General features: G+C 37.0%; 1 protein-coding gene across 1 annotated transcript in view; it reads left to right on the top strand.

The window, feature by feature from the left end:
- Positions 1-13,824, top strand: part of ENPP1 (ectonucleotide pyrophosphatase/phosphodiesterase 1) — a 73,231-nt gene that overhangs the window by 25,729 nt on the left and 33,678 nt on the right. Inside the window, exons 2-5 of the mRNA XM_070796166.1 lie at positions 7,964-8,036; positions 10,681-10,797; positions 11,876-12,001; positions 12,882-12,942. Coding sequence (XP_070652267.1) covers positions 7,964-8,036; positions 10,681-10,797; positions 11,876-12,001; positions 12,882-12,942 — 377 coding nt within the window. The remainder of the gene's footprint in view (positions 1-7,963; positions 8,037-10,680; positions 10,798-11,875; positions 12,002-12,881; positions 12,943-13,824) is intronic.

A 13,824-nucleotide genomic window follows, 5' to 3' on the forward strand; every position in this document is an offset into this window, starting at 1 on the left:
AAATTCTTGACCATTTTTTAAAGAAAATATGGGAGAAATAATAGGGAATTGAATTAGGGTATCTTGTGATCTTTCTTTGTGATGCTGCTGCTGCTGCTAAGTCGCTTCAGTCGTGTCCGACTCTGTGCGACCCCATAGACGGCAGCCCACCAGGCTCCCCTGTCCCTGGGATTCTCCAGGCAAGAACACTGGGGTGGTGTTGCCATTTCCTTCTCCAATGCATGAAAGTGGAAAGTGAAAGTGAAGTCGCTCAGTCATGTCCGACTCTTAGCGACCCCATGGACTGCAGCCTACCAGGCTCCTCCATCCATGGGATTTTCCAGGCAAGAATACTGGAGTGGGTTGCCATTGCCTTCTTTGTGATACAAACTAGTTAATGTCTTCTGAACTACCTTTCAGCTCACAAATTCTGTCTTCCATACTCTACCTCTCTTCTAATGTGAAGCCTAATCCCTTAATTTTGTTCATTTTATTTTTAGAAATTTTATTTGGTTATTTAAAAAACTTTGTAGGTTTACTGATTTCTGATAACATTATCCATTTTCCTTTCATTTGGGGCACTATTTGAAGAAATGATAATTTTCTCAAACCAATGAAAGACCTAATCCATAAAAGAACTATATACCAAAAAACAAACAGAATAACATGGCAGAATATAAAGGTCAAAATTAAAATCACTGAAGGTATAGAAGAAACATATCAGATTTTTCTTCAGTGTGACAACAACTCAACTCTCAATAGCAATGATTAAAAACATGAAATAGTGTAAAGAGATGAGATCTTCACTGTGCCAAAAGAAAATAGTTGCCAGGCTAGAATTGTGTACCCCTGCAGAAATATCTTTCAAGAATCAGAACAAAATAAAGACATGTTTATGCAAAAATTACTGACAGACTCTGCCATCAGGAAAATTTTAAAAGATTTTTTTAAGCAGAAGGTAACTGATTCCCCAGATGAAAGGTGTAAAGGAAAAAAAAATGCATTAAAATGCATAAAGTTGTAAATATTTGGGTATGCCTGAATAAACTTATAAAATAACAAGGTCTTAGGGGTTTAAAAGTTAGAATAAAAGTAATATTAAAAGAGAAGGAAGTCTAAAACCTATGAACTAGACATCCATATCAACAACTTAGCAAAAGAAAACCCACTAATATAGAAAAAAGGAAAACCCAGAAAATTAGACCTGGGACATGGAAGAAAAAAATAAGGAGACCAGAAATCAGTAAAATAAACAAATAAACATATTAAAGAGACTGACAAAGTAAAAGACAGTTTCTTTGAAAAAGTAATATTACCCCTGCTGCTGCTGCTGCTAAGTCACTTCATTTGTGTCCGACTCTGTGCGACCCCATAGACAGCAGCCCATCAGGTTCCCCCGTCCTTGGGATTCTCCAGGCAAGAACACTGGAGTGGGTTGCCATTTCCTTCTCCAATGCAAGAAAGTGAACCCCTAGTGAACCTGCTTAAGCAAAAAAAAGAAAGCATAAATTATATCAGGAATGAAAAAAAGGAACACAAATCCAATGCTACAGATACTGAAAAGATAACAGTTTGTTATTGTAAATCATTTATATCAAAATATTCAAAAATGTAGATGAGATGAAAAATTCCAAGAAGAGAAGGCACTTTATCAAAACTGAGTCAAGAAAAATTAGAAAATCTAAATAATTCTGTAACCCATGAAGAAATTGAACTGAAAATCAATAAACTTACACAGATGTTTCTAGGTTCAGATCTCCCCATTAGTTCTATCCTCCAAGGAAGAACTAACTCTGATCTTACACATCTTTACTGCTTATTTTATGAAGTTGGCATGGCCTTTTACTTTAAGATCTTTTTATTGTTAGCATCCTGGTATTTTACAGTGATGTGATTAAGTACAAGCCTTTGATTTATTTTTATGGATGCTTGATATTAGGACCTTTTGATGTCAAGATTTGTTCATATCTTCTTAAATGCCATTATAACAGTACTATTTAGATGGGTTTTTTTTTTAATTTTATTTTATTTTTAAACTTTACATAATTGTATTAGTTTTGCCAAATATCAAAATGAATCCGCCACAGATGGGTTTGTTTTAAATATTTTTTTCCTCTTCTCCCTTTTTTTCCTTTGTTGTTTATCTTAGATCTTTTCTTTTTGTTCATTTTATATTGTAAATTTATCTCAAATGATGGGTGAATCACGGTGGTTCATTGATGTTTAGGATTGAGGGATTAGGTAGGTTGAATGGAAGCAGAATTTGTTGATTAGAGTTTGCTTAGAGTAAGTCGGCAGGGAGGAGCTTCCTGTTATGCTGAAGATCCCTAAAATGCCAGAATGAGGTAAACTTTACTCTGGATCACTGATATCCATGCTAGCTTCTGGGTTCTCCAGTATACTGATCCTAAACGTATATGGGTTTGTTGTGGAAGCTTTGAGCCCTTGCCATTTTGAATCTGAACCCCTTTCTGCCAGGCAGATGTCAACTTCTTCAGAGTTATAGGTTTCACTGAGTGGTTTGCCCCTAAGTGATGTGCTTGCCCTGGGCTGAGTTAAGTCTTCTTTCCCCATTTTCGTTTGACCAGTTATGTAAGATCTCACTGCCATTTGGGGGAATCTTCATTGAGGTCAAAGGTAACTAAAATGATGCTGTATGTAAGAGGCTATACAAAAGTTAGAACTTTGTCTTTAGAAAGCTCCTCCATCCACTCAAGCAGTTCTAACTTTTGTATTGAACTTTGTAACACTTGAAAGTTCTTCAAGAACAAGACATTATCTTTGAGTCTCCAGTGGGTGTTTCTTGGCACCAGATTTTTTGCATTAGGATCTAATCCTCATCCTCTAGGGAAGGAAATCCCCTGAAAACTCCAGCAGTGTCTTGGTCGGAGTTCTTTCAGAATGTTTTCCAGAAGTATGCAGCTTTGGTCAAAGGCCAGAAGACTGATAGGCAATGTGGTCAGATAATTAATTCATCTTCAAGTTGAGGGGGGTGGTCTGTCACATTTGAATACCAAATCCAGCCATCTTCCATCTCCTTAAAAAAATTGCTTTTTGCCTTTATTCATTATAGGTGCCCTTTATGTAAAGCAGACACAAAGGCACTTAACAAACTGATTGACTTTGTCAACTCACATGAAAAAAAGGGGGGAGGTTTATAGTTTTCCTCCAAGTTGTGTTTAATTAGTTTGCTGATTTTTCAGGTCAGCAGTTATTGAACGTCTGTGTGTTAGGTCCTGTGCTAGGCCTGGAAAATACCAAGATGAGTAAATAAATCCAGGCCTTCCTGGAGCTCACAGTCCAGTCAGAGGCAGACAGATAAACAGATCTCTCAGAGCATGGTCAGGTTGCAGTAACTGGGAGTGAGGAAGGGACCAGAGGAGGACAGAGGATCTCCCGAGAGAAAGCAGGCAGATGAGTGACTTATAGCACAGACTTCCACAGTGTCGCCAGATCTTTCTAGAATTTATAAATCCAGTCATGTTACTTCCATGTTCAAATGCCTCAACAGCTTCTAACTGACTGCCCCAAAGGCCACCTTTCAGCCTCTCCATTGGCCTTCCCCCCCAGCCCCCACCAACTGCCCACTCCCTTTACAACCTGACTGTTTAAGTTCGAATCTTGCTCCTGTCAGTTATGAACTGTGATCCTTGGCAAGTTGCTAACCTCTCTGCAGCTATTTCTTTAAACTTAGTAAACACAATCATTGTGTCTCAGTGTTACTGTAAGGATTAAATGATTTGATATAAAACTCTTAGAATAGTGCCTAGCACGTAGTAAGTACCACAGAAGGGATGATTACTACTGTTCTGTACAAGTGGTGGCTCTTACTGCCATCACTGTTGTTCCTCTTTCCCAGACTGGTATGATTTCCTTCCCTGGCATTGCACAAAGCACCATTGCATAGATCTGTTACCAAATTAGACACCAGGCCCCTCTTTTGGGGCTCTAGCTGAACCAAAGCTCTCCCCATGCCCCCGTTGCTCAAGGAGTTCTTTCCCACTCAGGTGTGTGCTGCTAATAATGAAACAGAGTTTGGTGCAGGCAAAACAGGCTTTTACTCAGTGACCAGAGAACTGAGAAGGGGTGTTCATGCTTTAAAGGTACGTTCTCCCCGAAGGAAGGGGAGTAAGGGAATTTTAAGGGTCAGGAGGCAGACAGGACATCAGGGCTCTAGGAAAGGGGTGGAGACTTCTGGGGCAGCAGGGGCATGCAGTCTCCCATGCTCCTTTGCACACAGCACCAATTGTGCCTAGCAGAGTACAAATCCCCCTCTTCCTGCCAGGTAGAGATGAAGCATGGTGATGAAGCAAAGGTAACTCTTGGATATCTCCAGGTTTCATCTACACAGGCGAGATCCTGTGGTCAAGTCAAGGCCAGTTCAGAGTGGTTGACCACTGTGTGTCTCTCAAAGCACATAGCTCTCTCAGTAAAACTTCAAAGCATCTGCCCAACATCAGGTGCTTTTGAAACACAGAGATGAGTCAAGGCCAGGCTCCAGCTCTCAAGGGTTGGTATGGAAACACAGAGATAAATCAAGGCATGGAAAGTGGTGACATTTATCCTACTTTATCTGCCGTCTTGGAGCTGGCTGGTTCAGTCTAGTTTTGCTGCAGGACTTCGTGGCATCATGTTGATAAACCACAACTAGCCTGTACAGTTAAAAAATAGTTTCTGCACCTTTGCGTGGGTGACACATCATTATGTACGTTAATTCTTAGGCTGCTTTTCACTATCTCATGTCTTTATCATCAACAAATTCTAGAGTTGTTTCCCTGAGTAGATTATCAACTCAGATTAGAGATTTTACCACAAATTCTTTTTTGTTTTAATTTTGTACTTCTCCACAGAATTGAAATGCAATGCATATTGCAGGCACTCAGACATAGTTTATTGATTGAAAGGGAAATCCTTTTTTGTCCAGCTCTCTCTTCGTGATGTCTTTTTATAACCGTTCTCTCCACTGTACTGTTAGCATGTTAACATTTTTTAAAATATAAATTTATTTATTTTATTTGGAGGCTAATTACTTTACAATATTGTATTGGTTTTGCCATACATCAACATGAATCTGCCACGGGTGTACACGTGTTCTCCATCCTGAACCCCCCTCCCATGTCCCTCCCTGTACCATCCTTCTGGGTCGTCCCAGTGCACCAGCCCCAAGCATCCTGTATCCTGCATCGAACCTGGACTGGTGCTTCATTTCATATGTGATATTATACATGTTTCAATGCCATTCTCCCAAATCATCCCACCCTCACCCTCTCCCACAGAGTCCAAAAGACTGTTCTAAACATCTGTGTCTCTTTTGCTGTCTCGCTTACAGGGTTATCGTTACCATCTTTCTAAATTCCATATATATGCGTTAGTATACTGTATTGGTGTTTTTCTTTCTGGCTTACTTCACTCTGTATAATAGGCTCCAGTTTCATCCACCTCATTAGAACTGATTCAAATGTATTCTTTTTAATGGCTGAGTAATACTCCATTGTGTATATGTACCACAGCTTTATTTTTTTTACATATTTCTACTGTAGCTCTTATCCAATTCTATTGTAATCTTTCATTTTAATGTCCACATGCTTTGTTTCTCTGGCAGGATAGGAATTGCTTTCATTTGCATCTCTAGCCTTTAGCAAAAGGATTTCACACAGTAGCCACATATTTAGATGAGCACTTGATAAAGAGAATAATATGCATTATGTTAATACCACTGTATTTGAGGGAATTGGTGAGAACAAAAAAAAGATGGAGTGATTTCTTTGTACCTATTTTGGTTCAATAAATATCTAAGAAATAATTCAGATCCTCTAAACAAGCAGGAAACTCCAAATAAATATTCTTCTAGCATAGAGGCAAAACATTCCAAAAACTTTTCTTATGTCTCCAAGCTTCATGGTTTTTAAGATAAAATGTAGATACAGCATTGTTCACACTATTCTTGATAGGTTTATTACAAAGAAATAAAACTTCAATTCTCATGGTTTAAGTTGTTGTCATTGTTTAGTTGCCAAGTTATGTCTGACTCTTTTGTAACCCCCGTGAACTATATAGCCCTTCAGGCTCTTCTGTCCATGGGATTTTATTACAGGATGCTAAATGTAGATTAGTTTGACTATTTTTTCATTCCCCTATATATTTAATGTTGACAATAAGAGAGTTTTTGTTGTTTTTGATAGATCCTTTAGAATCATCCCTCCATAAGCTTGTGTCGCTTTATAACATCAAGGCTTAAGAACACTTATTAGTATTCTCTATTGATACCTTGTTCTGTTTGCTATTCTTGTTTGTTCAAGCTCTTCTTCTGATGGCTATTTCTTTTAATGGACATATATACATTTAGGTTTTTGATTTCCCAAAAAGGAAACTGACCTAAACCCTGTTGCATTTTAGGCCTACTATTCTTTTACTCTTCTTTCCTTTACCCTCATTTTCTTTTGAAATGAGTTAGACCTGCTTCCTTAGTTTTCTTGCCACTCCATTTCTCTTTAGTTCTGCAGGCCCTTGACAGTAGGCATCCTGAGGACAGAGGTCATGTCTCCTTTTTCTAAGTACCCAGTACTTAGTCTACAGACCAGCATATGGTCAATACACAGTATATTTTATTTGAGGGGATGAGTTCAGAAAACATAAAAGCCTTTATCCACCATCCACCCTGTGCCATTCCCCCATTCCTCCTGACTCTGTTATCTCTTCACTTTGGTTTTTGGGAAATGCCACACCACCTTTCCATACTACATCTCTTCCCCTTTTCATATTCTTGTTCCTGCAAAAGGAGGCTACTCATTATTCATCTGCTGCCTCCCATATACCTTCCATCCTGAAGGCCTTGCTTTATACTAGGTTCCTCTACTCTGTCCTCTCTAACCTTCCATCAGCTCTGCCTGGCAGTAACACACCATCATTTCCCCTTTGCAGAGCCCAGCTGAGAGGCTTCTTTGGTGAAACCTTTTCTGATCCCCTTCTCACTAAACACCTTAGCCTTTCTTCTTTAAACACTATAGAATTCTGCAACCAAACATGAGCCATTTGTGACTTTGCTTTTTCCCAAAAAGCAGAAGCTCCCTGGGGTCTCTCTTACTCTTTTTTTCAGTGCATAACATAATCTTTACACATAGTTGGTGCTCAGTGAAGAATTTGTTGGATTGTCCAGAAATGTAACATTCCAGAGAACTGCCACGGGAGCTCCATTCCACTGAGAAATATTGAAGACAATTTTGTAGATTTTTCTGCTCCTTTTTTTTTTTTTTTTCTAACTCACAAACTTCTGTCATTGTTCTTGGGAGTTATATGGTGTAACCACTTATATTAAAATGTTAAAGTCCAGAGTATTGGAGAATGAGAAGGTAGCAAAATATTAGAACTGGAAAGATTTTTAGGGATCCAGGGAGTCCAGCCCTTTAATTTTATAAGTGAATAAATTGGTGTCTGGAATGTTAAAGTCACCTGCCCCAAATCTATACATAGTTTATGGTAACATTTGGGTCTTGGATGTAATCTTTCAACCCTGTCTGTTGCTCATTCTTACAAGCTGTCACAGTGTACATGAGGATACTGTTTAGGTTTGTGTAACAAAACTGTTAAAAGGGGCATCTGATATTATCATATTACCTTTTATGGATTAAAAAGTAGAAAATTGAATCTCTTTTTAGGTTTTCCTTTCCTCTTCTTTAATTATAAGTTTTTGGACTGAATTCACTTGCATCAACTGGGAAATTTCTGACTACATTAACCTAGGAGGGCATTGATTTGTTTGCTAATCTTTAAGTAATCTTTTGTTTGAAGTAGAACATACATACAGAAAAGTACATGAAGCGTAAATGTGCAGTTTCAGTTTTTACAAAGTGTACACGTCGTGTGACCAACACCCAGATCAGGAAACAGAGCAGCACCGACATGTTTGGAAGTATTTAAAGAAATGAAACATTTGAAGAAATAAAAGGGCTTTGAAACTACATCATTTTCTTTTTTCTCCTGACAGGTATTGTCAGTCTGTGTGTTAACAACAATCCTTGGTTGTATATTTGGGTTGAAACCAAGTTGTGCCAAAGAAAGTAAGTAGTATACTAATTCATGTGTGCATGGGTGTTATGTATGTGCCCCGCGCAGGTGTGGGTAATGGCCTTCTTGAGAATGTGATTGAGACAATAGTTACGTCCTCATCCCTTGAGTACTCCATGCATATGTGTGCATGCTCAGTTGTGTCCAAACTTTTGGCGATCCCATGGACTGTAGCCCACCAGGCTCCTCTGTCCATGGGATTTTCCTGGCAAGAATACTGGAGTGGGTTGCCATTTCTACCTCTAGAGGTGAGTGCTCCATAGATATTGCAAATTTGATGCCAGTTTGAACATTTATCTTGAAGATCTTTTATTATTTTAGCTGTATACTATCTACTTGCAAAACTTCATCCCAAAACAACAGAGAGGGGCTATGACCAAAAAAAAAAAAGTAAAAAACCTCAAAACAACAAAAAAGAACAAAGATACAAACAAGAAGACATGGATGACAGGTTCTTGTGCTGGGCTCTGTGAGCCTCTCTCCCTGACTTCCTCCAGGGACTCCTACTTTTTGTCCCTAAGGCATTAGGTGCTGGAGCAGTCCTGAGGTTACTAGGTAAACAGCATGCCTGGGCAGCTGGAAACATCCTTACATGCTTGTAAGTCTTTTAGAAGTGCAGTCATTTCAAAACAATAGTGATATTTTTAAGCTGTTACTTACATTTTTCATTTTATGAAGTTCAGAAATCTCGCCAGCATGGAAAGATCACTATAAATAATAAAACTTTGAATCATAATACATTGTAGCAGTCATATTTTGGATTTGAAGTAGTTTTTTATTTTTGCTCCTTTTAAATCATTGATGGTCTTCCTTTTAAATCACTGATGAATTCCTAAGGAATTCAGTTTTGAAAACTGAACAAATCCTTCTATTCAGTTATTCCATAATTATACTATTAGTCATTTTTTGAAAAAATTTAGTGATTGTTAAGCTGTCATTTATTTTTAAAATGAATGAAATGTAGTAATTTTATATATTTAGTCAGCAACAATTCAGAGCAAGCATATCAGCATTTAGTAAAATTAAGAAGCTGCATATTGTAGTGTTCACCTATGTAGCCTTTAAGCAGTAATTCATTCACTTTGAGTTTAGTTTGGCACATAAAAATAAAACTGAGTGATTGAAAACAGCAATTTTAATCTAAACTCAAGGTGAAATACATTTTCTTTTTTAAGTTAATGGAAGCATACTAATGATCTGTAAGTAATAGGTATTATTATAATAGTTTTCCCTCCTGGGATCAGGAAAGTTCGTGTTTTTGACCCTAGAAATTATTATTGTCATTTCATGTTTTTAAAATTGCTTCATTTCCTGGTATCAAATGAGTTAAATTCTGTGACGGTGTCTTCTTGTAATGCTCAGAGGAGCATTACAACCAAGTGCAAGGATTATTCCTTTTTTTTTTTTTTTTCTTTTGGACTTCCATTATTCTACAAGTGGATTGTTTTTCTTACCATCCTGATTTATTTTTTATTAAATCTAGATGATTCTTGATAGCTAGTAAAGAGTTACAGTGTAAATTTTTAAAATTAATTTTTATTGGAGTATAGTTGCTTTGCAGTGTTGTGTTTGTTTCTACTGTACAGCAAAGTAAGTCAGCTATACATATGCCCCCTCTTTTTTGGATTTCCGTTCCATTTAGGTCACCACAGACTCAGTAGAGTTCCCTGAGCTATACAGTGGGTTCTCATTAGTTATCTATTTTATTCATAGTTAATAGTGTATGTCAGTCCCAATCTCCCAATTCATCTCAGCCCTCCTCCCCCTCTTGGTGTCCATACATTCATTCTCCTTGTCTTGTAAAGTTGTTTTTAGTGCAAAGTGTTTTCCTTCCACGTCTGACATTTGTCCATTTAACTAAAACTTATTAGTACCAACTGTAGTCAAGGCTCTTGCTGGATACGCGGGGTACAGTGTGCTGGGCAGCATCCAGGTGTGGTCTTTGTTCCTAAGAAGTTTGTGGTCCAGGTTGAGACTGGGTTATTAACCAAATGATCTAGTTACAAATGAAATTAAGTGACTGAAAGGGAGGATAAGGTTTCATATAAACTTTAAAAAAATGGAAAAAGCATCTAGACTGGGGAGTTTGGGAAAGCTTCTCAGAGGGAGCCAGGCTGGATCTGAAGGTGCACTGGACAAATCCAGTGTGGTGGGAAATGAGTCTTGCAGAACATGTTCTGCACAAACACGTTACTTCTTTACACCAGACTGAGGGTGACCTAAGTCAGGTATTCTTTTCCATCACGAAGTTTTCAGAGATTATCAGTTTTTAGAGAACCCCACATAAAATATTCAGAACAAGCTCTTCTTATTTTTCCTTTATTTAATATTCTATATGTAATTTTAAGTTTCATTAGCCCCTGTAGGATTTATACTATATAAAAGAAAAAAATTATCTTTTGTTTCTATGGCAAGAGATAAAATTGCAAACTCGATACGTAAGGTTACTGCCTTCTGTTTGCATCACTTTCTATAGGTATTTGAGAAAAGATTCTTGGTTAACTTTTTGCCCATCCCATCTGTATTTTCTAAAATAATATTTAAACCTACTCAATACCGAACTTAGGATATATTAGTTGATATTTGCTTTGTAATTATATAATGATTAGAAACATCTAACTCATTCGATATTTTCAGTTAAAAGTTGCAAGGGTCGCTGTTTTGAGAGAACATTTGGAAACTGCCGCTGTGATGCTGCTTGTGTTGACCTTGGAAATTGCTGTCTAGATTACCAGGAAACGTGTATAGAACCAGGTAAAAATCTGCAGGTAAAAAGATGGGGTAAAAGAGCAAAGGAAAGTTCTGCATGTTTTAGGTATGTGATTTACCTAACCCACTTGAGATTTTAAAAAATTTGTCCTTTATATTTCCTGACACAAACAAAATTTACATACCTTGCCTTTGTTAAAAATTTTATGGATGGCAGCACCATGCTGGATTTCAATGTTTGCTGACAACCTATATAGTCTAATTTGCATTTCACCTAAGTTCAAAAGGCTGATTAAAAATATACGACTCTTTCTGTTATGGGCTTATTAAAGAGAGAGTTCTTAAGATGTCCACTTAAACTTTAAAATAAAACTATCAGACTGTGAAAAGTTTGATTTGATCTTCTTTACCTATGAAAGTGAAAGTGTTTGTCACTCAGTCATATCCAACTCTTTGGACTTTAACCTGCCAGGCTTCTCAGTCCATGGAATTTTCCAGGCAAGAATACTGGAGTGGGTTGCCATTCCCTTCTTCAGGGGATCTTCCTGACCCAGCGATTGAACCCAGGTTTCCTGCATTGCAGGCAGATTCTTTACCTTCTGAACCACCAGGGAAGCCCATGCAATAATAACATTTAAATGAGAGTGAACCAGATTTAGATAAATTTGGAGAACTCTGGCAATGACTGGTGGAATAAGCCAAGATTGACATGGGAGTTGTATAATAAAAGTTATGTCTGTTTACATTTTATTTTTTATTTTCTGAATTAATTTTTATTGGAGTATAATTGCTTTACAATGTTTTGTTAGTTTCTACCTTACAGCAAAATGATCAGCCATACGTATATTAATACATATAGTCCTTCTCTTTTGGACTTGCTTCTCATTCAGCATTTACATTTTAAAATGCTGAGATTCTGGATTTTTAGTGAAATAGTAATTGTTGCCTGCGTATTTTCTGTTAGTTCACATTGACCACTGTGGTGGAAAGTTCTGTGAGTCACTGAGGGTTAAGAAATGGTCCATCATCTCTCATAGATCACATTCTAGAAGACAATTCTGTGTTCATTTTGGACATGTTGAATTTGGACCATAAAACGTGTTATGTTGACATTTGTTTCTAGAACGGATATGGACTTGCACCAAATTCAGGTGTGGTGAGAAAAGGTTGTCCCGAAGCCTTTGCTCCTGTTCAGATGACTGCAAGGACAAGGGAGACTGTTGTATCAACCACGGATCCGTGTGCCGAGGTCAGGAGGTTGTGCCGTCACCAGGTTCAGACACAGGCTGACATCTTCCTAGGTCTCAGAGGGGGTTAGCATGGGTGTACTTTTTACAGTAGAAGTCATAGTTATTGACAAACCATATTGGCTGAAAAAATATTTTAAAAGCATTTTATTGGAGAAAGTTTCAAACATATATACCTGAATAGAGAGACTATGTAATAAAGCTTGTATCACCCAGCCTAATAATCATGATTGTCTACACACGGCTAGTCTTTTTTATCCATAGTCATACACTCTGCTGCTACTACACCCTCATGTTATTTTGATATTAGCTGCATATTTAATGCTGTATTTGTGGAACAATCACTTCACAGTCTTGGCTGACTACGTAGCAGGTTCTTTCATAGTAAACGAGGACAGTGTCTGCCTGATGTTGAGAGAAGTTAGTGCCTAAGATTCTGTGTAAGCTGGTGTTACTATGATGTCTTGCCTAGGTGTTGCAGGGTTCCTTGAAATTCTTTGACAGAACTTGACTGTATGAGAGGAACTAAGGCAGAAGATTCTGTCAGTGGATAGAAGTAGGGTTATAAATTTTGGTTGAAAATATTATTAATGACAATTTGAAAATGGAAAATGTGCCTTCAAGTTCTCACAAATACAGCAATGTGCTTTAGTCTTGCAATTATAAACTCATTCTTTAATTCCTGATATCAACTAACTCTTATTTTGAAATAGAATAACTTCTATTTGTTCTATTCCCTGAGAATCACACCCAACATGATCTATGTATCTGTTAACTTTTTTGTTTTTTGGGGGGAACGTGTCCTAATGTGTCTCACAAACATCACGACCATTGTTTCTGTTGAATGTGTTCAACTCACTGTACTTCTTGAAAATATTTTAGGGGAGAAAAGTTGGGCTGAAGAAGAATGTGACAACATTGATGAACCACAGTGTCCAGCAGGGTAAGATTATACTCTGAGATACTCATGTTTTCTTTTATAGAAGTATCATTCTTTCTCTTTCCAAATTGAAAAAATAAAAATAATAATAATTATTCATTGGTTCAATATTATTTTTAGTTAGGCCTTCTTTTGGCATTGGTGGTATAGAAGTGATTATGACATGACCCTCACCCCCCACTTCCCACTCCTGGTCTAGAAACTGGAAAAAAAAAAAAAAAAGAGAGGTTATGAATATTTAATGTTCATGAGTGTTGGGTGGAAGAATTTGTTTTCCTTCTTAGGAAAAAAGGATCTTTACTTTCATTTGAAGTTTTTCAAGTTGAACTTATAACAAATTACAACTTTTAAAAAAAATTTTTTGATTAACTTATATATTTTCAGGATAACATGTCTATGAGAAGATGTTACATAGTTTTTATAATTTGTATTTTATATTTTTTGTCTAAAGTGTTTTATACAATACCTTATGTTTCTAAGGTCATCAGGAATGGTTTGTGTAGAATTCGAAAAGTGGAAATTTGATGACAGTTAGACATGTTTATCTTTGTTCCACTTGAGACATATAATTTGAATTATTAATCTTCAGAAATATATGTTTAAAATAATGATTTTTCCAAACTGTTAAACATTATAAAGCTGTCCTGATAGAAACGAACACAATTTAGAATATGCTGTTTGTTAATATTTATTCTCTTGCAAGTTGGAGAAATATTGCATTTTGGTTGCATTTCATCTAGCTTTTGGAATAGCAGGGACCATAAATGATGGTCTCTGTATGGTACCTCAAAATGGTGTGAGTGCTCAATCAGGACTATTTGATAATGTACATGATGAAATACAAAATCATAATATGAATATAGACACTTCTAAAATATTCTTTAT

Source organism: Bos indicus, chromosome 9, assembly GCF_029378745.1.
Source record: "Bos indicus isolate NIAB-ARS_2022 breed Sahiwal x Tharparkar chromosome 9, NIAB-ARS_B.indTharparkar_mat_pri_1.0, whole genome shotgun sequence".
Taxonomy (NCBI): Eukaryota; Metazoa; Chordata; class Mammalia; order Artiodactyla; family Bovidae; genus Bos; species Bos indicus.